Raw genomic sequence first — 22,098 nt, 5'->3', positions numbered from 1 at the left:
GTGCGACTTATATATGTTTTTTTCTTAATTAATACGCATTTTTTACTGGTGCAACACATACTCTGGAGCAACGTACAGTCCAGAAAATATGTTAAAGCAATTTAAGTTACTACTACTTACTACAATAAGTATTCAAATTTGTGTTATTCTGTTCGCTCTTTGCTATTAGGATACTGTAGTTTTGAGTAACTGTGTTCAAATTTCATTTCTCTTGTGCATCAAGTTACATTATTAAAAATATTATCTCTTTTCCTCAAATTATATATATGTTTTATTTAGTTTGTTTTTAATAGTTGTCTCTGTTCTATCTAATGCACTAGTTTCAAGTTATCTTAAGAAGCACCAAAATGTTCTTCTGGTATGGGGCCAAACACAAAGTTGTTGGAGAGTTAGTTAAAAGTCCTGCTGCCGCGGTCGCTGTCAAGGTGTGGATCTACTGGAGACAGCTCAGCACACACCACATTCACCAGGAGCAGAGCCAGGAGCCTTTCCCTGACTCCTCCTCACTCACATTTCAGAAAGCAGCTGTTACAGAGTCGCTACCTGGCAGATGTGTGGACGGGAGGACAAGACGGTGCCAGATGAAGTTTGGCAGACAATGGCTTTTAATTAAACTCTATCCTAGATTTTTGCATTGGTTGAAATATTCACGAGATGCAAAACGAACTACTCCTTAGTTCCTTAAAATCTAGAAATAAGTGGAAAAAAAATTATGCAGTGTTTTTCTCTGTCATCGTCATATTTTCAAGGAACTACTCATATGTTCACACACACATTTATACACTGGGGGCGAGGTGGGTTAAGTGTCTTGCCCAAGGACACAATGACAGCATTCATGTGTGGGAGCTGGAATCGCACCACCAATGTTCTAAGAGTCACATGTAATTACAAGGTTGCAGTAGAACACCAAGCTCAAAAGCTAAAGAATACAGGATTAATCATATCAACATATATGAATCACTCATTACACAACTCTGAATAAGTTAATGATGCGGAAATACCTTTATAACACGGTACAATTCTGATGTGTCAATAAGTTAATAAATCATTTTTTGCCTATATATGTCTCTCATTAGAAATGTTTTGTTCACAAGCAATTGATATTTTACCAATAGCTTAAAGGATTTTTAAAGAACATGTGGTCAGCTGTTCTGTTCTGTCCAGGTCTAGGGGTAAAATAATAATGCTTATATTAAAATTGTCTTGTTTTTCAGTTGGTAGCGCGTTTGTCCACTGATCCAAAGGTTGACGGTTTGAATCCCACTCTCAGCATAAACACCATTCATGGAGAGGATAGATCCACTGACCCACAAAGCGCTGTGGAAAAATGTATCTGTGTAATCCCTCAGACGTCCAGGTATGATCCATAGTAAAAGAAAACATTATAATCTGTCAACTGTACAAAAAGTTGTAGGAGTAGGAGAGAGAATTGTTTCTTTTACTATATAAAAATGTGACCAAATAATCATGCATTAGATGTTTTCTAGACATGTAGCCAGTCATAAATCTTACAGAGTTTGACTGACTGTTGTATGTTAAAATAATAAAGGCTGAAAGTGTACAAACAAAAACAAAGTTGAGCTGGAGATTTGCGCCCGACAGAAATATCCAGGGGAAATCTTGACAAGGCATCAACACATCAAACCCGGAGTGTGCCGCAGTCAGCAGGAACAGCATATGGCTCCATTAAAAATAACACAAGTCAATTACTAGAACAGGTTAGATGTGCCGGCACAGCAACACCAGGCCTCCAATAGGAATACTTTACTTTTACAACTCAGTCCACGAGGCATGCACTAAAACAATATAAACAACAACAGCCCGTAAAATGAATTGTGTCTGGATCAGTATCAACGGGAAGTGTAATCTCATCAAGAACACGTTTTTATGTCATGAAAATGTGAGAATGCTAAAACGAGACATTTGGGTTTATATCTGAACTAGGGCTGCAATGATTAAACGGAATAATCATGATTCATCGATTGTTAAAATAATCATATTAACTGTAACTGTAAAAGTTATCTGGATTCTTGTTTGACTACATTACTAAGCAAGGAATCAAAAAAGAAAATGCTGAATAGACAGTAATTGCTCTAGCTACTTATCGGCTGTAGCATATTGGCTATCGGCCTTAAATCTCCAGCAGAGGCCGATATTTAGTTCGGACAACCAGGTGTGTCCACATGCATAAAGAGAATATGCATAAACACTTTAGTCCAGAGAGGGTACTGCAAAAATTTGGCTACACTGCTCTCTTCCAGTTGGTAGTAAAACAAGGCCGTGGATGGGTTTGAGGTACATAACTTAATCGGTTTCTATGGATCCTAAACAATTGGTATAAGCATCGACAATTAAAAAAAAAAAAAAAAAACAGCATATAGGTCGATCTCTACTAATAACATAAACTGTCACTCTTTATACAATTTCTGAAAACATGTCCCATCGAGACCCATTTAACGTTTAGTGAGTCTCTTGTCACACATTGCCCTATTCTGCAATGAACACATCAGGTGAACAGCCAGATGTTTCAGGCAGTTAAACAATGAGCATATTGTTATATCAGTGACCTAGAGTAAAAACTAAATGGATAAAATGTTACAAAAGAGATTGGTGTGGCAGAAAAATGGGGGCGACAGTACCTCAGTTAGTAGAGTGTTTGCCCACTGAGGGTGAGTGGTTCTCTGATGTAAAGTGCTTGGAGTGCCTTGAAGGTGGAAAAGCGTTATATAAAAATGTGATAATTTATCAAAATTAGAAAAAACAAAGAAAGAAAGGAATTCACAACAACAACAACTCCATTAAGTACACTTTACTACAGCTGCTGCGTTCACACATTGCTAACGCTTCTGCTATACCTGTTCTGTATTTAAGGATAAGAATGTGGATTTGTCCTTACACATCAACCCCTCAGCATGGGTCAAGACACTAACAGGCCAACCCTCACACAGAGAGGCCACTAGTTTACTCAGACCCCCACCATGAAAGGAGCTGCTCTCAACAGGCAGTAGATGGACACAGGACCCCTCACTATGACAGAGGGGCTACAGATAACGAGGGTCAAAGGGAATACAGCTATGACACATGTGGACATTGAAGCTCTGTTGTACCATATATGAGGGAGTAATATGTCAAAATGGTAATACTTAGAGCTTTTTTACCCTTTCTATTAAAATATATTTTCTTATTTGTGGAAATAAAGATAAATGCAAAATGTCAAAGTATGTGATTAAACATTCATTTTGATTTTGATTTAGTGGGGTTCAAAAGAAACCCCTAATTCAAATGTTAATTAATAAACCAAGTAGAAGTATGTGCAATTCCTCAGTCGTCCAAGTATGATTCATAGATAAAGAAAAATTCAAATCTGTCAACTGGATAAAAAGTTGCAGGAGGAGATGTTTCCATCCAAGCCGCTTCTGTTCTGTTCTTTGGACAACAACTGTTTGTCCAGTTGACAGATTTGAATTTTTACTTTTACAAGTACACAAATGGGATTATTTAGGATTGGGTTTTAAAATGTTTTATGGAAAGTAATAGAAATATTTAGTTGAAGGAGTGTAAATGCAGAAGTAATGGAGTCACATCTTCACTGTCAGGCATCCACAGATAGGAGCAGTGTAGCATCAGGGCACTGGGTGTAGCTGACAGTAAAAAAGCAGATTTGGTTTAAGTAAATGAATTTTTATTTGAAGTCTCACACTGAATAACCAGGCACATAAGTAGAGGAATGTGAGCGTGAGGCAGACGTGGTGGACCACTGGGTGGTGGAGTGTGTAAGTGTGTGATAAGCAGCAGCTATCCTTCTCAATCTGCCTGGGGAGGAAACAGATAAGGAATCATCTCCTCTCATCATATTTGTATTCAGACACTCGACACACGGGGGCACCATTTGCATTTTACCTATTGCTCTTTTCCTGTATTTCTCAAATATATATATATATATATATATATATATATATATATATATATATATATATATATATATATATATATATATATATATATATACTGAGAATAAGATGACGCACAATTCCCACAAGAACGAGACAAGAGACTGGGTCCGCGACAGTGAGATGGGAGACTAGGTCCACAACCATGAGACAGGAGACTGGGTCCATGAGACGAGACAAGGCAAGATTTTGACAGAATTTATAACATATAGTTGGTGCGGTTCAGTTCACAATTTTGGAATCACAACATTTGTATTTATTTTATCTTGTGACTGTCACTGTGTTTTAAAACCACGGCTTCTCAAGAGATGTAACTGACCAGCACTTAACCCCTTTCTGTCGAGAAATTCAGTAAATACCCAAGTGGCCGAATGGAAAGGCCATCTTACCCCTAAATTAAGTTTAGAGCCCAGGTTTTATGCACCTTTTTGAAACCCCAATACTTTTCACAGCGCTGCAGGTATCCTTTAATATTATTACTGTTTTGTTTACTCCCCACTCCTCTGTTGACTTGGCGGAAACAGGCCCGGCCCGGCTCCGTCCTGAAACCATGACACTGCAGAAGTCCATAGGCCAAGAATAGCCGTAAGGGTTTCAAGTGCAATATTACATTTTCATAATGAGAGCCAATGAGCTGTAAATCCCTGCTGACAGACTTATGCAGCGAGAAGAGCTTATGGCGGCGATACTGAAACTATTAAAGTGTCGCATCCCTCCGGCGCTGTGTGCAAATACAACTGTGTATGCGTGTGTGTGTTCAACAAAAACTGTGTGTGTATGTGTACAACTATAACTGTTTGTGTGTGTGGGGGGGTACAATTATAACCGTGTTTGTGTGTGTGTATGTGTGTGTACAACTATAACTGTGTTTGAGTACAGCTATAACAATGTGTGTATGTTTGTCTGTCTGTGTGTGTGCATTTACATGTGTACAGCTGAAACTGCGTGTGTACAACTACAACTGTGTGTGTCTGTACAACTACAACTGTGTATGTGTGTGTGTGTATACAACTATAACTGTGTGTGTTTGGTTTGTCAGCAGTAACAAGGACCCACTGCATGGAGTACCTCTCTGACTCAGTCCCACAGTGGCCCTTTCCCTGTTAAAGCTTATGAGGTACTTTTAATTAAACAACAATCCCATGAGATGAAGAGCTGCATTGACGAGAACAGTAGGCTAACGGTTTCCATACTTATTTTTTTTTTAAAAACTAGTAAAATAATTAAATAAGATGTTTGTCTTAAGCTTAGCCTTTGTGCTTATGTAGATTGTGCTTAATAATACGGCCAGAGTATGCGACAAAAACACCACCACCATGTTGATTCTAGTAGCTAATATAAACACATGTAAACCACAAAGGGAACATGCATTAACTACCCAAATTATTAGTATGAAATCTGTTTGTAGGTGATTTTTAGCTTTCATGTCATAGAATAATAAACCAAATACCAAACCAGAGTGTTATAAGCCAAGTTTTGGTAGATTCAGTTTAACTCTGCTCTGCACTCCAGTTGTCCTCGGGGGTCTGGTATCTGAGTGTTTGTGTTCCAGTTGTCAAGTCAGAATCAAATAATAAAAATTCAGAAAGTGCTCAAATCAAATTAGGTTCAATCCTTAGCCCTGACATTGTTAGTACTTTTACCTTTATAAGTCAACATTTGAAAGAGAAAGTTTGCTTGGTCTTGTTATTTTAGTGCAATAATTTCGTATCAGTGTTTCTTCATGTTCAGAAAGAATCTTAGGAGGCTAACTGTAAACCTCTCTTTGTAACCGCTCACACAGGCCAGAGGTTACACTCACAAGGACTGCCCCTAAGCACAACAGGCCCCAGCCAAGGACACACACGCAATCAAGGACGATTTCCTATTATTGTATGTAAACACGGTGCTACTAAAGTCAAATTAATAGCAGAGTGAGCCACTGCTGCAGGAAGCTGTTTATCTTTGAGGGTGCACTTGGAACTAATGAGGGCTAAGTGACCTCAGAGACAATTACACAGAATAGAGCATTATTTAAATCCACACATTATGCACAAGATTAATTTCACAAATGTCTTCATATAATGGCCTGAATTTGTCACTGTTACATTGAGTCAGAGTGGGTCTCAGCAGGTTAACTAAATCTTAAAAGAGCTGCTGTTTTGGAGACTACCCATCCAAATTTCAACCAAGATTTTAAATCCTTATGCTTAAAAATGTAAACTGCTCCACATTGTTGCATTAAACTATTCTATGTCGATGGAGACAAGCTGGTGGTGCCAGGCCAAGTAACCAGATCAGTGGGAAGGTGTCCCTGCTCATAGTAAAAATGAATGTATTTCAAGCTGTGAAACACCTGTAATTGAATAAATGGTAAATGGTCACATATTTATATAATGCTTTTCCAACCCCAAGGCAGTCAAAGTACTTTACATCAAGGAACCACTCAGCCATTCACACAAACATTCATACACCAATGTACACAGACACTGAGAACAAGGTGGGTTAAGTGTCTTGCCTAAGGGCACAACAACAGCAGTCATCTGTGGGACCTGGAATCAAACCGCCAACCTGTGGGTCAATGGATCTGACCGCTCAATCAATGATGTTTATGACAAGAGTTGGATTTAAACCGCCAACCTTCGGATCAGTGGACAAATGCTCTACCAACTTCCACACTCTGGAATATTCCAGGCAAAGTTACATAGATCAGCTTTATGAGAGAATTAGCATTATTTACTTTTGTCATAATATTTTGTGCTGGATGCTGGATTCTTGTGTACTAAAGAATCCAGCATCTTTTCAGTTGTTGTCCCAACAGTAGGCACACTTGCAATAGTGACCACACAAAGAGAACAAAAGCAAAGAAAATTCCTCTAAGAAGTATAAATACTGTGTACTTCTTTAACTTGTCCCTAATTAAGTCCCAAGCTGGCCCTAAAAGCACAAATCTTAAGGCCCAGGCAGAGCACCTTAGCCCAGTCTGCCCATGTTACTTTGCAGCTGGTGGAGAAACCCCTTTAATCACTCTGAGGCGGAGCGCGTGCCAGTTCGTCAGCTTTGATCCACTCCCCGGTGATCGCACAAAGGCCCACGCTCTGTTTCCCGGCCAGACGGCGATCTATAATTTTCAAAACAAGTTCCTGTGCGCTGACTCACTTTTAGCTATCCTTGTCAGCTGTATCCATCATGCAGGCCAGGCCAAAAAGAAGCCTCTGATGTGGGTTAGGTGGTTGTAAGAAATACTCCAATTAATAAACATATCAACAGTGTATCCATCATTTCATTTTATATTTTGGGCAATAAAGTGGATTGTCTTACTGGGAGTTGTGACAGTGGATCTGTGGGATTAGAAAAAGAAATAGCATTGAAAAAAAAAGCTAGTATGTTTATTGCAATAATAATAATTTCATGACATAGCAACATAAAAATAAAAAAATGTCAGATTTGCATTCTTTTTAAACCATTCTTTTAAACCATTCTTCCACTTATACAGGGTCAGGTCACGGGGACAGCAATCTAAGCAGGGACTCCCAGACTTCCCACACCCCAGACACTTCCTCCAGCTCCTCCTATGGGACTCCAAGCTGTTACCAGGCCAGCCGAGAGACATAGCCCCTTCGCATGTCCTGAGTCTTTCTCGGGGCCTCCTTCTGGTGGGACATTCCTGGAACAGCATCCTAGGGAGGCGTCCAGGAGACACCTTGAACAGTTGCCTGAGCCACTTCAGCTGGCTCCTCTCAACGTTGGGGAGTAGCAGCTCTACTCCGAGCTCCTCCTGTGTGACCAAGATCCTCAACCTATCTCTAAGGAAGTGCCCGGCCACCCTGCAGAGGAAACTCATTTTGTATCTGTGATCTTGTCCTTTCAGTCATTACCCAAAGCTCATGACCTTAAATGAGGGCAGGAACGTAGATTGACTGGTAAATCGAGAGCTTTGCCTTTCGACTCAGCTTCTTCACGCTCCATCCTTTCCTCACTCGTGAACCCAAGATACTTGAACTCCTCCACTTCAGGGAAGGACTCACCACCCACCCAGGGAGGGCAAGCTCCCTTTTTCCAGTCGAGAACCATGGCCTCGGATTTGGAGGGGCTGATTCTCATCCCGGCCACTTCACACTCGGCTCCAAACTGCCCCAGCAGGTCCTGGCTCGATTAAGCCAGGACAACATCATCTGCAAACAGCAGTGATGAGATCCTGTGGTTCCCGAACTGGACCCCTCTAGCCCTGGTTCACCAAGAAAATCTGTCCATAAATATAATGAACAGAACCGGTGACAGAGGGCACCAATATGGCAGAGTCCAACATGCACCGGGTCTGACTTACTGCCAGCAATGTGAACACAGCACCTGCTCCAGACATACAGGGACCGGTGAGCCCTTAGCAAAGGGCCCCGGACCCCATAGTCCCAGTGCACCCCCCAAAGGACACGACAAGGGATGCGGTCGAATGCCTTCTTCAGATCCACAAAACACATGTGGACTGGTTGGGCAAACTCTCATGAACCCTCGAGGACCTGATGGAGAGTACAGAGCTGGTCCAGTGTTCCACGACTGGGATGAAAACCGCACTGCTCCTCCTGAGTCCTAGGTTCGACTATCGGTTGGACTCTCCTTTCCAGTACCCTGGAATAGGCCTTACCAGGAAGGCTGAGGAGTGTAATTCCTCTGTAATTGGAACACACCCTCTGGTTCTTCTTCACACACAGACAAACAGAGGGACCACCGCCCCGGCCTGCCAGTCCAGGAGTACTGTCCCCGACCCCCACATGTTGCCCAGTGTTGCAGAGAGATGTCAGCCAAGACATTCCCACAACATTCAGAGACTTGAGGTACTCGGGACGGATCTCATCCACATAAGTGACTTAAGCTAGGGTGATGGCTCCTCGGAAGACAAAACAGTGGGATTCAGGAGATCCTCAAAGTATTCCTTCCTGAAATTAATCGTACAATAAAACCGTAACATTTATAATAACAGACTGATACTAATAAACTTACAAAATGTTGCCTTTTTTGGATTTGGATGTGCAATACAAAGGTTCCTTGCCAAAATAATTTATTTTTTCTGTCTACAACAGGTACACACTGGACTATTACAGTGTGTTTTGCCTCTCACTTCCTCCTATAGCCTGTTCCTGGGCCCACCGAGATGGATATGCACGCAGACATGTGGCAAATGAAAGGTCATACAGGAACAACAGTAGCTTGTTTGTGTGTGATAAAGCAGGCCCAGGCTCACAGTGAGATTAAAGAGCGCACAGTGAACGCTGATGGATTCAGACTCCGATTCCTCCTGAAATCTGCACTTTACAGTTTCAGCTCCTCTGTCGGTCTGCGCGGGGCTCCGAGCGGCAACAAGAAAAACACAGCATCAGAGGCCCTCATCTGGTCATCCGTAAGAGTGAGGAAGAGGAAGAGAGTAGATAAGTGTTTTCTCAACACTTCTGACAAAATATGACCAACTACATAACTGTGTAAACATTTTAAGTACAGTTTACGACTATACTATTCAGCCAGCAGCAATTCAAATCCCTGGTCTTCATTTTTACACAAATACTTCCTCAACTGAATCATGAAAAAAGCCAAAAACGCATAATAGGTCTGCAAGAAGAGTTGCAATCAAAACAAACTCACAATTTAAATGGTCAAGCAAATCACAAAGACTGCAGTTATTAAGAGTAATATAACTACCTCTACAAACAACAAAATATCTAGACTTATTATGTTTAAAACCTACTTAGGAAGTAGTTTAGATCTCTACAGATGTTCTGAAGTGCATAGGATTCTTGTATTCGTTTCACAGTTCACATTTCAGTCTCAGATGTCAATGCTCCAGGACAGCCATAAATTGTGCACTTTTGAAACATATGTTGCAAATGGTAACTTGCACTTAGATATATTTCTGCCTGGCTCCTGCTGTTGCATTTACCCAGTAAACCAGTGGTTCAGAAAATCACAGGACAGCATTGTGGCAGAGGTCAAAGGTGAAGCGCCAAAGCACGTAGTTCAGCCTATGTGCAGAGGGAAGCGCTGTGCGTTTGTGGATGGGAAAGATGTCTGTTGTGAGACTTCAACCAATCAGTTTCAAATATTCACCACAATGTTTCGCCGTTTCCCGATCACTTTTAGCGAGGGCCGATCCAGATTGATGTGTAGACCTCAATACAGAGCATTAAAGATATTAATCTAGTGTTAGCCAGGCTAGTCTCTCTACATACTCTGTCCTGACGTGAGCTTGGCTAGATCTTTGACACACTGTGAATCACTTAACACTGAATGACACCAGTATCGAGCCTGGACTAAAAGTTCTTTAAATCAATCCTTCAGCGCTACATGGCGGCAGTTTCAAATTGTCACTTCTGTTAATAGATTATCTGCTTGTGTGCCTGTCAGAGGGTCAGTTTATACAAATGCCAAGCCTTCTTTGAACTAAATGCCAATCTATGTTTGGCTCTCCACACGGGCCCGCAACCATTAACCTGTTTGTCTGCTGATTGGCCGCTGCGTTCCAGTCAGATCGGATCAATATTCCTCCTTTTACCCTCCCAAAGCCTTGGCACGGACCTTGATAACTCCGGCCTGTGTCCTGCATTGAGCAAAGACCATTTAATTTGGTGGAAAACACATGAAAAAAGGGTGCTTCAAATTAGTGCCTAAGAATGCACTGTTTTATTAAAGGTCTTTTTATTTCACAAAAAACCTGCATTTATTACTGTGGGGTTTCCCTCCTCTCCACAGATCTCACTTGTAACTTGATGTGGTAGCATCACTTGTTTGTCTCAATCACTTACATTACATAATATGTGGAATATTCTAAGCAAAGTAATACGATTTCCATGAAGACAAGCAGGTGGTGGAAGCTCCATCAGAAAAGTGACATACCGTATTTTCCAGACTATAGTTGCACTTTTTTTCATAGTTTGCCTGGAGGTGCCACTTACACTCAGGTGCGACATATATGTGAAATTATAAAAATACATAATTTGCACAGACAACTGCACGAGGGAACTCTAGGCTTGTACCAGTATGACAGCCACACAGAAGGGGGTGCTTCATCTACTTCAAAGGTGAAGAATTCAGTGGATTTAGTGATTTGGAGTGAGAGCGAGTAAACTTCTTAGCATGTTTTTTATGCTTTAGTTAGGTCTTCAGTTCATTGTCTATGTGTTACGTTAGCATGCTGTACTGATATTCAGCCTGTTGTTCTCTGCTTTATTGTTATTATTATAACTTGCCTTTAAAGATAAAATTTCTGTTCTTGGTCTTGAATTTTGTTAAATAAATTTCTTCAAAAACTGTGACTTACAGTCCAGTGTGACTTATATATGTTTTTTTTCTTCATTATTATGCATTTTTTCGATGGTCTGACTTACTCTCTGGAGCGACATATAGTCCAGAAAATATGGTAATTACTATAATATGAGCACATAATTAACCTTCTGTGTGTTATTCACTTCACCTTAGAGTCATGCAGATTATATTTGTAAAGAGTTTATGATAAATGTATGTTGATGTCAGTGATGGTTCAGAATCTCATCAAATGTGTGTTAGCAACAAAAAACTGGAGGTGTGGAACATGACATCCAATAAATGCAAAAATGTAGGAGGAAGACATTAACTTCTAATTAGCTTCAACAGAGCATCCTTCTGCAAGACAAGCTTAAACATTCAGAGCACTTAACACGCTGTGTATCCCCATGACCCCGGCTGGCCTCTGCATTAGCCTGTCCACACTACACCATGTCGTACATATTGAATGGAGCAGATGCCACACTCCTCCAGATGTGACAACAGCTGCATCTCCAGCTGAGATGCACTTTAAAACATGAAATTATAAACAGGCAGCAGACACGCCACAAATTATTCAACTATCCAGCATGCTTATTAAAACACAATTACAGACAGAGGCAGAGAATGTAAGGATGACAGGCTGCTAATGGTATTCCAGAGAGGGTTTGCTGCTCAAATTATGCAATAGAACTCAAATGGTCAAATCTCATTACAATAAGCTTCATTATGTATGCAAGAGTATATAAAGTTAACTGTTCCAACATTTTGGTTGGAAAAGGACATCAGCTTCAGTGAGTGGTGTATAAAGGATCTTAAAATCAGTCACAGATTGTTTATTGTTTGCCCTACAATAAATTTTTGACTATATGATATGACACAATAAAATCTATTATATCTGTTATATTATCTATAATATATATAAATACTAAAATATATACACAATAATAAAGCGTATTTATGGTCTAAAAAAAATGTCAAAATAGACTTTTTACACAAACCAAGGTGCTAAATACTTTGGATTTGCACTATGTAAGTTGTGTGGTGGAGAGTGCACCACTAAATTGTCTCCAAGAATGTTTAGAATGTTCTACAATGTGGCATTTAACTTTTCTATCATGCAGGCAATGTCACCAGGCCAAGGTACAGGTCAGATATTTATTTTTATTTTTTTATTTGTTTTGTTTTTTTTTGCAAAAAATAGAAGCATGTTTTTCCATTTTTGAATGTCTTTATTATGGTTAGTATAGTCTGAACCTCCAGAAAGTTACCAAGTGCTTAATCTGCTGAAATGAATGGTGCAATACAACTGTAATGAGCACACTTGTAACTAAATAGATAGAATAGTGAGACAAAAGAGTTTAATGTCATTCTATGAAACAATCAAAACAATAACATCTTCAAGGAGAGAAGCAGGTGGCAGAACCACCGCCAGAAAAGTTACACAGTACACCTTTAACATATAAAAACAGAATAGACTGAGACCTCATTCACAACATTACCAAACTGTATTACTTGATATTATTTCAAATCAAAATGGAGCTTTCTCAACTTTGTCAGCTAGGTGACATGCAGTGGACAACAAGCCACAGTAGAAACACTTCAAAGACAATTTAAACTAGTCACATTCATTCAGAATAGGGCCAGTTTAGTTTCACAAGTGTTTGGTAGGCAGCACTAAGTAACCTGTTACACAAAAACATTTACAATTGCATTGATCCAATTAGAGATCATTTCAAATGCTTCATATCCATAATAGTGGCGTCATGTGCTTCTGTTTCCATTAGGCTTTGAAATGTGTCTGCGGTCTCTCACACTTAAAACCGTCTGTCAAAACGTCTTGTCGGCCACGAGAAAACAAAGCAACAATTCATTTTCCGGAGCCGCGCTGAATAGACTTTATTGGATGAAAAGGCCTGGTCTGATTCATCACTGTCAGGGAGCCTCTTAAAGGGAAGTGGGAAGGAACGGGCCGACAGAGAATGGCTTCAAGGAACAAAAGCAGAGAGGAAGGGTCGATGGAGAGGAAGCCATGATGTTTATAGATTTACTGTATGGGTAAAAAAGCTACTTGTATGAACCATTTGACCAGTTTCTGCTCAGATATGTGACAAAATAAGAACATTTACTGATGCTGTCCATGGTGCTGAAATCCAGTACCTGTTGCATTTCCAAGTGCAGTTATTTTTAAGGTTTTTGTTTATTTATTAACGTTAAAAATCAAACAAAATATATGGACTTCAAAAATCACAATTTCCTGAAGCATAAGTCACAATTTTGATTTTATCATGATTAATTTACACTACTGGACTGAGATACATTGCACAGACAATACAAAAATCAGTACCTTAATTTAACTACTGCAATTTGTGAAGCAATTTGTGAAGTAGTGTATCAGTAATGGTCAGTGATTCTAATTCTGGTTTAAAAATTACTTATTTTTATTATTATTATTTTTATTTTGCTATGAATTTAAGCTTGCTTGCTGATGATGAGAATTTAAAACAGCATAATACTTGTTTAAATGTGATATGAATTACCTTTATGCAAACACAGTACTTAACCAGCTCATTGTTATCATTGTTAGCCCTGTGTCACTCAGCTGATGCCTCGATCTGTATCCAGCCCATTGATTTAAAAAGCTTAATTCAAACACTCCCTGATAGGAACTCTAGTTGGGGTGTGTGATGTCTATTGATGTGCTGTGTAAACCCGGCAGCAAAACTCACTTCAGGACAGATGACAAAAGGTTGGATAGTGAAAGGCAACATTTTAATCTTTCATAATTTCAAGGGTTACTACGGGATTACCCAGACAAATATGAGAGTTTTTCACAAATGACAAGTTAATGAACCGGTTTTAAGATGGAAATTAGTTCTCAATCTGTAGCTTGCATTTAATTATAGTTTTGAACACAGCTAACAATCAGGACACAAGCCTTCTGTGCTAACATATGCTGAGAGAAGCAAAGACAGGAGCGTTTTGTTTTAGCATTGGGTATCAGATGGATGCCACTAAGATACAGAGAGGACCGGGGTGCTATTTATTTAGTGAGGAAGGCTCTTAAGCACTTTATGTTCATTAATGTACTCCCATCGATTACCAGACGCTGGATCTCTGTCCGCCATGCATTTTTACACAGCTTTAGTAGTGTAGGAGAAACTGAATCCCTCACAAGACAGTAGAGTGTCTTTACAAGGTATAAATCTCACCATAGCACTTGTCAGTTAACTTCTTTCACTAGGTTTAAACTACAGGTACAACAAGATTTATCTATAAAAAGAAAGGATATTTTGTTCTTTTCAAAGTGATAATTAATCCAGCTCAAACTGCGATTTCCATTGGATCGTGATTGTGCAGGCCAAACTCACAGACAATAAAAAAATCATTACCTTACCTTAAGTACTGCGATCTGTGAAGTACATTTATGCTAAAAGTAACTTAGTGATAAATACAATAAATAATTCAAATCATGGATAAGACTGCAGTCAAGAACCTAATCTAAAATGTAGTTTTGTCATGACGATAAAATGTAAAGCTTGATTTCGATACTTAGGAATAGATTTGATACTCAATACCGATTCTGACACCATTTTGATAGTAAAAAAACACATCAACATTTAATCATAGTACTTTCTTTTATACTGTCATGTGGTCTTATATCTGTGTAATCCCTCAGTGGTCCGGGTAGGTTCCATAGTGGTCCTTCTGACACAGCTAAATATCATTCTAAAACTATTCAGGAAAGGTTAATTTCTGTCTTGACTTGACTTGACTTTTATAGTATCGATACTTGTTCAAATGAGCATCTAGTTTCAATACTAGTTTTAATATCAATTAGTTAGGATTTTCGCTACTTATGACAAACCCACTACGGTGTGACCTCAACAGTGTACATTTTAGAAAAGTAGTGGACCAAACAATTGTGTTGTTGGCAGCTGGCATTTCCTGTTGTTGCTACAGAATAACAGGCTCTTGTTATCTCACTGTCCCAACCTTTACAGTTTTGATTTACTCTGACCACCTCAATGAATGCCACTGCTTCAGTCAGACAAACATAAAATGTGCTGAGCTATTACATGAAAATAGTAATTTTGTTTTTGTGAAATGTTCATATATATAATGTCCTACATGTTTTGAGCTGTGCCAGACCCAAGCCTGAAGTTTATACATGACGCAAACTAGAGATGTAATGATGCCCAAATCTGTCAGTAACATTTTTACGACATGCGTCTCACAATACAAAATGTATTGCAATATTTTGTGGCGGTTAACAAAATTGCGAATTTGCTTCATTTTTCCTTTCAAAATGTCTTGATGAGACTTTGGAACTGTCTTAATCCAAATAATTAACATTTAAAAGTTGCATCATGTTGTCTGTAGGAAACAGGCAGAATCACTGTATATGTAGTTCCCTCTTTTTTAGCTATTGCTGCACCATAACAGTGAATTTAAGCAAAAAAGCTTGTGATTCGATATATTCTCACAGTCCACAATAGTATTTTAAGACCTTTTATGATACAATTTCATGATATTTCCCAACTATGATGCATGATATGAAGCAAACTACAGCTTTTGTGTCTGAGAAAATATCACTAAAATCTATGAAGCCACATCCAGAAAATAGTTACACAACACATAGTTACAGCTTTTTCTGTAAGGACAAGCATTCCCTTAACATACATTTTGTGTCAACAGGGCATGTATCAACTTGCAATGTTGTGGGCACATCATTACTAGAGGAAGGCACAGTCAGGGTGCAACTTTACCTAGTGCAAAGTACATATTGTTAAGAATAGGAGAAGGATATACTGGGGCAACATGCAGTATCTCATTCATTCATGAAGAGCAAATTGAACCCACAAATTCACCTCAATACATGCTACCCCAAAGATGACGCATTTATTAAATAAGACAATCTATGCCAAAACACATCAACGAACAACTTTATATTCTATTTCAAATAAGTATGCTACTTAAAGTCACAGAAATGCTTTAGCTCCCATTTCACCCTGCATTAGTGGTTTCCCTGCTTTCATTTCCCTCTTGCTACAAAAGGTAAAATCCTGTTGTTCGGTTTGGATCATTTTTGCCTGGACCCACCGCTGAGATGACAAAACTTTTATCCCCCTTCTACACTTGAAGCCCCTTGGTATCTGCACATTCACCGCGCTTTGTTTTAGAATCCAAAGTGGGTCCCATGACGATCACAAACTATGCACATGAAAGAAGACGTCTCCTCTTCTCACATTCTCAGATGGAGGTTTTTTTTGTTTTTTTTACTTCATTCTTATCTCCACTGTTATGATCGACAGCATCTCTCAAACACAACAACAGGCACCGGTGCGAAGATGAAATTATCACATAAACATGCAGGCTCGGAAAAAAATAAGAGCTGATAATGAGATCACTGCCTCTGCAATGAATTATATATAAAGTGGGGGGAAACCATACAGAAAATGCCTTTCTTCTAAACAAACGCAAACACAGTGTAATGCGTTGTTTATGCACTTAACTAGCTTAGTTCAATATAGATTTAGCAGCTTAGCACAAGCACTGTCTATGATTTAACTTGTTTGACAAGAGTAAACAAAGAACATTTAATTTGTGTGATAAACATGTATTATACTTCTCAATGTCTCAGGTAAAAATGATCCACTATTCAAAAGAAAACAAAAGAAAAATCCCCTAAACTAACAAGCATAGTTTAGGCCATCTTGATTGTTGTAAATACAAAATCTACAATATCAATAGTGTAGTTTTTATGCCTACGAGAAACATTTGCAAAATACCAATAAACAAAATAGAACCTCTAATTTGAACCTCAAATTAACTTTCAGCTTACTCAAATGTTGTAAGTAATAATGGGACAAAAAACAATAACATTGTTTATCCTGATAAAAAAGGGTAGAAAATAATTATTCGCATGACATTTTATATAACTGTCATAATCGACAACAAAGATCATCATCATTATATCACCAGAATGTGCAGGAAAAGGCTACTTCTCCACAATGTTCTCTTCTAGATCATTCATGTTTTCACTTATAACAAAGTGCAGTTCTGTAACAGTTCCTATTCATAGTACTAAAATTATAATTAATCATATCCATAACATTCATAACAACTGTCAGCAACTTCAACAATTATCATTAATCACAATTATTTTAGCCATGATCATTTCAAATTAATACACCTCCCTCCCCATCTAGCTGGAAAAAAATAGATTTTTGCCTTTATATGTGTTGATATTAGGGACGGAACAAGATGCAATTTCCATGAGATGAGACACGAGATTGGGTCCATGACAGCGAGACAAGATGAGATTTCCTAATATATAAATTGCGCAATTCAGTTCTCACGTTTTTATGTATTTTATCATTATTATTATCATTATTATTATTATTTATTTATTTATTTTTGTCATTCTAGCACTCACTTTTTGGAACATTAAGAGATGTAACTCACCGGCACTTAGCCCTTTTTTGTCCTCTCCAAATGTATACATGTGTACATGGGGGGAAAAGATTATTTTCCTCATGTGTGCACAATCTTGTGGCACGAGATCTTGTTCCATCCCTAGTTGATATTGCTCAGCTCTATTTAAAACTATTTTGTAATGTCTGGTTCAATATTTTGTACTAAAGAATGTAATGAAAAAGACTTAATATAGGCAGCCAATGAGCTCCAGGAGATTAGAAAAATACATAAATAGTTCTTGAACTTTGTGAAAGCGGCATCTTAAATATGAAATGAATGAGTGTAATGAATTGACTTACTTTGAGTACTGTTGATTATCCCGGTCGCAGCGGGTGTCCTTGTGCCTCTCCCAGTCCTTGCCGTGCTTACAGGTAGTCAGCAGGATAATATCGTCCCCGTTGTGGATATGGTAAAGGGCATTCCTGGTCTCAGAGCCGATCCCCGTGAGGTAGCGCTTCCCTTTAAAAACAAGCAGGTACTTCCTGGATGGCGGTGCGTCGCTCAGAGTCACATAGCCCACTGCCTCTCCCTTCAGTGGGTGCTCCTTTGGGAATAAAGGGATGGAGATATCAAAGTTGGGTCTGAAGTTGACCACATCAGTACTGGCCTTGGCTAGCATGGCCTGTCCCACCTCAAACCCCAAGTCCTCAGTGTAGTCCGGCCACGTGCCTGAGTACAAATTGAAAATGAGGTGATTCTTGCCGTCGTTCCACATGGGTAAGCTCTGTATCCGAGTGCGGGCGTTCTGGACATACTGGCTGGAAAGCAAGTCCCGGTCCAGCGTGTCCACAGATGGAACAAAGAGGCAGGCCTTGGAGGGGTCAGCGGTGTGAAAGCGCGACTCTTCGATGGCGGACAGGATCTTCTGGTAGGTCTCGGAGATCTCATCCCCCCTCTGTGCAGGGTAGATATACACTTTAAAGCCAGACTGGCAGCGGCTGTAGTCAAAGCAGGTCTCCATGCGGCAGCGCCTGTTCCTGTAGATGTTGTCGCGGATGGCCCGGCGTTCACGAGGAGACGTGTGCTGGTGCTGCAGCTGCGGGCTGTCCTCCTGCACCAAAATATGCGACAGTTTATTACTTATATGCATTTAAATGGTTTACAGCAAAGTAAGATGATGGCATATTTTTATGTTCTGAAATACAACTCCAGTTTATAGGTTTTTTATAGATTATAACTTAAGTAAGTGAACTTCTTGTATAGTATACATACTGCTCTTATACATTACCATACAACAGTATATTAAAAAGAAACATGATTGATAAAATAAGATTGTTTTATGAAGACAATTATATTATCACATTAAAATAAAAATTAACATGTTCCATGTTAATGATTGGGCATTTCAAAACTGTGGGTCCAAAAACTGAAATCTAGAGAAAGAAATCTGATCCGCACACTAGTTTTCGAGGTCCCAATTTTTTATATTAACACGTGACGTTTCAGGTCAGAGCGCCTTTCAGACAAAAACTGCTGTGCGGATCTACTTTCTTTCCCCAATTACTTAACATTTCTCAATCTTTTTAGTGAGATTACACACAGTACCTCCTGCTCTCCTCCCTCCAGGTAGGGCTCCAGTGGCTCTGTGGTCCCGGTCCAGTGTCGGGGCAGTCGAGAGGGGCTTCTCTGGGGCAGAGGCTGGGGCCCGGGCAGAAACGCCTCCACGCTCTCCGCTCCGCCTCGCTGATGGTAGGGGTACTCCTGGTACTGCTGGTACTGATGAGGATACTGGGGGAACTGGGAGAAGTGTCTGTTATAGTGGTACTGGTTTGGCTGGTTCTGGTGGTAATCCCCGACTTGTAGAGCCCACAGGTAAAGGAGGAAGAGAAGACCGGCCCCCACAGACACAAGCAGATACCGCTTCTTGGCCTGCATGTGTGCTGCAGGCCAGGGGGGCTGGAGGGGGGCACAGGGACAGAGGGGAGCAGGAGTGAGGGGAGAAGGAGAGATAGAAAACGACAAGAGGAAGAAGAGAGGAGACAGGACAAGAAGGCAGGAGGCAGTAGAGAGGAAACGAAGGGAGCGCAGTGTAGATGCTCTAACCACAGCTGTGCATCTTGAGATTTGAAGTCACTAAAAACACATTTCAAGAAATAATTAACAATGTAATAAAACAACATTACAATACTATTCAAACTAATCATTTACTTATACAGAGTTGTTATGGTTTGAATTTAAATGTGCATAACTAAAAAGGGAAAGTCAGATTTGTCATTCAGTGTCTCATAATTCAGTTTTAGGATTTTTTTTTTTATATGCATCAGATCTCCCAACAGTTACGATCACAGTAAAAAGGTAAAACAGGTCAACTCAGTATGCACTTTTTATCAACTTAGTCTTTGAAGTTAATTTTCCTTCATATGTATTACTGCTTAAAGAAAATCACTGACCGTCACTGTTGAGGAAGAACACCTGTGGTCCCGGGACGCAGCAGTGTTTCCTCTGCTCTCCCCTCCCGCTGCAGGACTCCGCTATCTGGACGCACATCGTCGTCTGTGTTCACCCCAAAAGTAATCGCCACTCGTCCACAAACGCACTCAAATACTCCATGCGGGATTTTGGCAAGCTCTGCGCTGCCATCCCCCTTCGCCTCCAAGGCAAAAACTTTTCTAACGAGGAAAAAAAACGTGAAACTTAAGTCTAAATCAGAACTAAATAGACAGAGCGCAACTCAGTGATAAAGATCGCGCGCTTTCATTTTCATTTTACGCGTTTATTAAATGCTACTTGGGCACCATTCTTCACTCAGTTGTCATCTCGTTTGTGAATCCGTACTAATAAAACTACAAGTTGCGCTCCACATTTCCACGTGAACCAGGGGAGAAAACGAAATCCGTGGTTAGGCGAGTATCGCGCACGGAATGCCACAGGCGCGTCTTAAATCAACGATGCTTGACTCGCGTTTACGATCCAAGTCGATGTTCCAATACGGAGCTAAAGTGCATGTCCCGGACCGGCTCCTCCTCCTCCTCCGTGGTGACCCATAGTGAGACCCTGAGTGACCGATGGGAGCTTCCAGTTGAGTCCGGAGAGGTAATGTTCCTGTCCGGGGTTGGATGGACGCAGGCTGCGCCACTGTTCAGCTTCCCCAGCTCAGACTGAGGGGGCAGGAGGCAGACAGGAGGCAGCGGCGATGGCAGCGTGCACGTCAGATGGATACGAGAGATGGGAGATCAAGCAGAGGTGCTAGTGGTGTAGTCTGTCATGTTGAGAGAGAAACATGTGAGGCAGCCTATAGGTCAAAATATCCCCAGCAGAACATTTACTAATCACAGAAGTGGCGTTCCCAGCGACCGGAAAGATCCACTAACAAAACCAAGCTCTGTTTAAGTGTACGGGCATAAACAGAGAAGAAGTTAGTAAGTTTATGGCAGATCGACTACCACAGGAAACTAATGCAACCGCTTATCCTCTTGCAGGCCATGTTTTTTGGCTACAACATATATTAGCCAGCGGTTTGCAGTAAGAACGTTTTGGTCAAATGGCGCGCGTAAATGTATGTTTCAACAAGTTTTTGGGGTTTTTTTTTTACAGTAGAGTTTGGGACGTTTAGGCTACGTTATATGGTTAGAATATAAAACAAAAACGTATCACCATACCTAAAGCACGTGTTTGTGCCAACTGTACTTGTGCGTAAATTACTCACCTGAGTTTTGGAGATGTGCACAGCCATCTGCCTATAGCGTCTCCTACTGGCAATGGCACAATATGTTTCTCTAGAAAACCTCTTGTAATTGACAATTTCTTTATAGTGATAGCATGAAGATTTTTTTCCAGTTCAGATGTAAGCTACATGTAGTCAGTAAATAGAGTTATAGGCAAGTCTGTTATGACAAGCCACAGAGCCCTGTCCTCAAATGTAATATGTGATCTATTTGCTCTTCTGTCAGCTGTATTTATTTATTTGCTCGACTTTTAATCATCATTAAAGGTATTAATGAGGTGATATCTGATGTGACGGATCAGCTGTGATGTTTGCCTTCTTTCCTGCACACACCCTGTCCTCTTGTCCCTGCTGCATTTTATATCAATGCCATCGACTGAATGAAATTAATCTGATCATGATTCAAATAGAAGTCATTATCTGAGAGAAATGAGAATGGCACAGAAAGAGGGGGCTGGAGTTCACAGATGTTAGGGATCCGCTTACAAAGAGCGATGACGCGTGAAACACCGCCACCTACTGGCCCCTCTGTGTTCTGATACAGGCTGGGCTCACAACTTGTCAACAAAATAGAGGTAAAGTTTGGTCAAATGTTTGGACGCACCCTCTCATTCAATGTTTTTTTTTTTTATGTTGCATCATTTGAAGACATCAAATGATGCAACATATATAAAATTATATAGCTAAACTAAATCTTTTTTTTATACATAATATTGCTCAAAGTATCCACCCTTTGCT

At 40.0% G+C, this 22,098-nt stretch overlaps 1 protein-coding gene across 1 annotated transcript in view; it reads right to left on the bottom strand.

The window, feature by feature from the left end:
- LOC117392474 (exostosin-1) overlaps positions 1–21,384 on the bottom strand; it is a 152,411-nt gene extending 131,027 nt beyond the window's left edge. Inside the window, exons 1-4 of the mRNA XM_055232319.1 lie at positions 21,343–21,384; positions 20,087–20,895; positions 19,242–19,769; positions 17,996–18,747 (exon numbers count right to left, since the gene is read on the bottom strand). Of these exons, the coding sequence (XP_055088294.1) occupies positions 17,996–18,747; positions 19,242–19,571 (1,082 nt within the window). The 5' untranslated portion in view covers positions 19,572–19,769; positions 20,087–20,895; positions 21,343–21,384. The remainder of the gene's footprint in view (positions 1–17,995; positions 18,748–19,241; positions 19,770–20,086; positions 20,896–21,342) is intronic.
- Between the last annotated feature and the right edge of the window lie 714 nt (positions 21,385–22,098).

Source organism: Periophthalmus magnuspinnatus, chromosome 24 (assembly GCF_009829125.3).
Source record: "Periophthalmus magnuspinnatus isolate fPerMag1 chromosome 24, fPerMag1.2.pri, whole genome shotgun sequence".
NCBI classification, from domain to species: domain Eukaryota; kingdom Metazoa; phylum Chordata; class Actinopteri; order Gobiiformes; family Gobiidae; genus Periophthalmus; species Periophthalmus magnuspinnatus.
The sequence above is the reverse complement of the archived record's forward strand: the minus strand, read 5'-3'. Positions and strand labels throughout refer to the sequence as shown.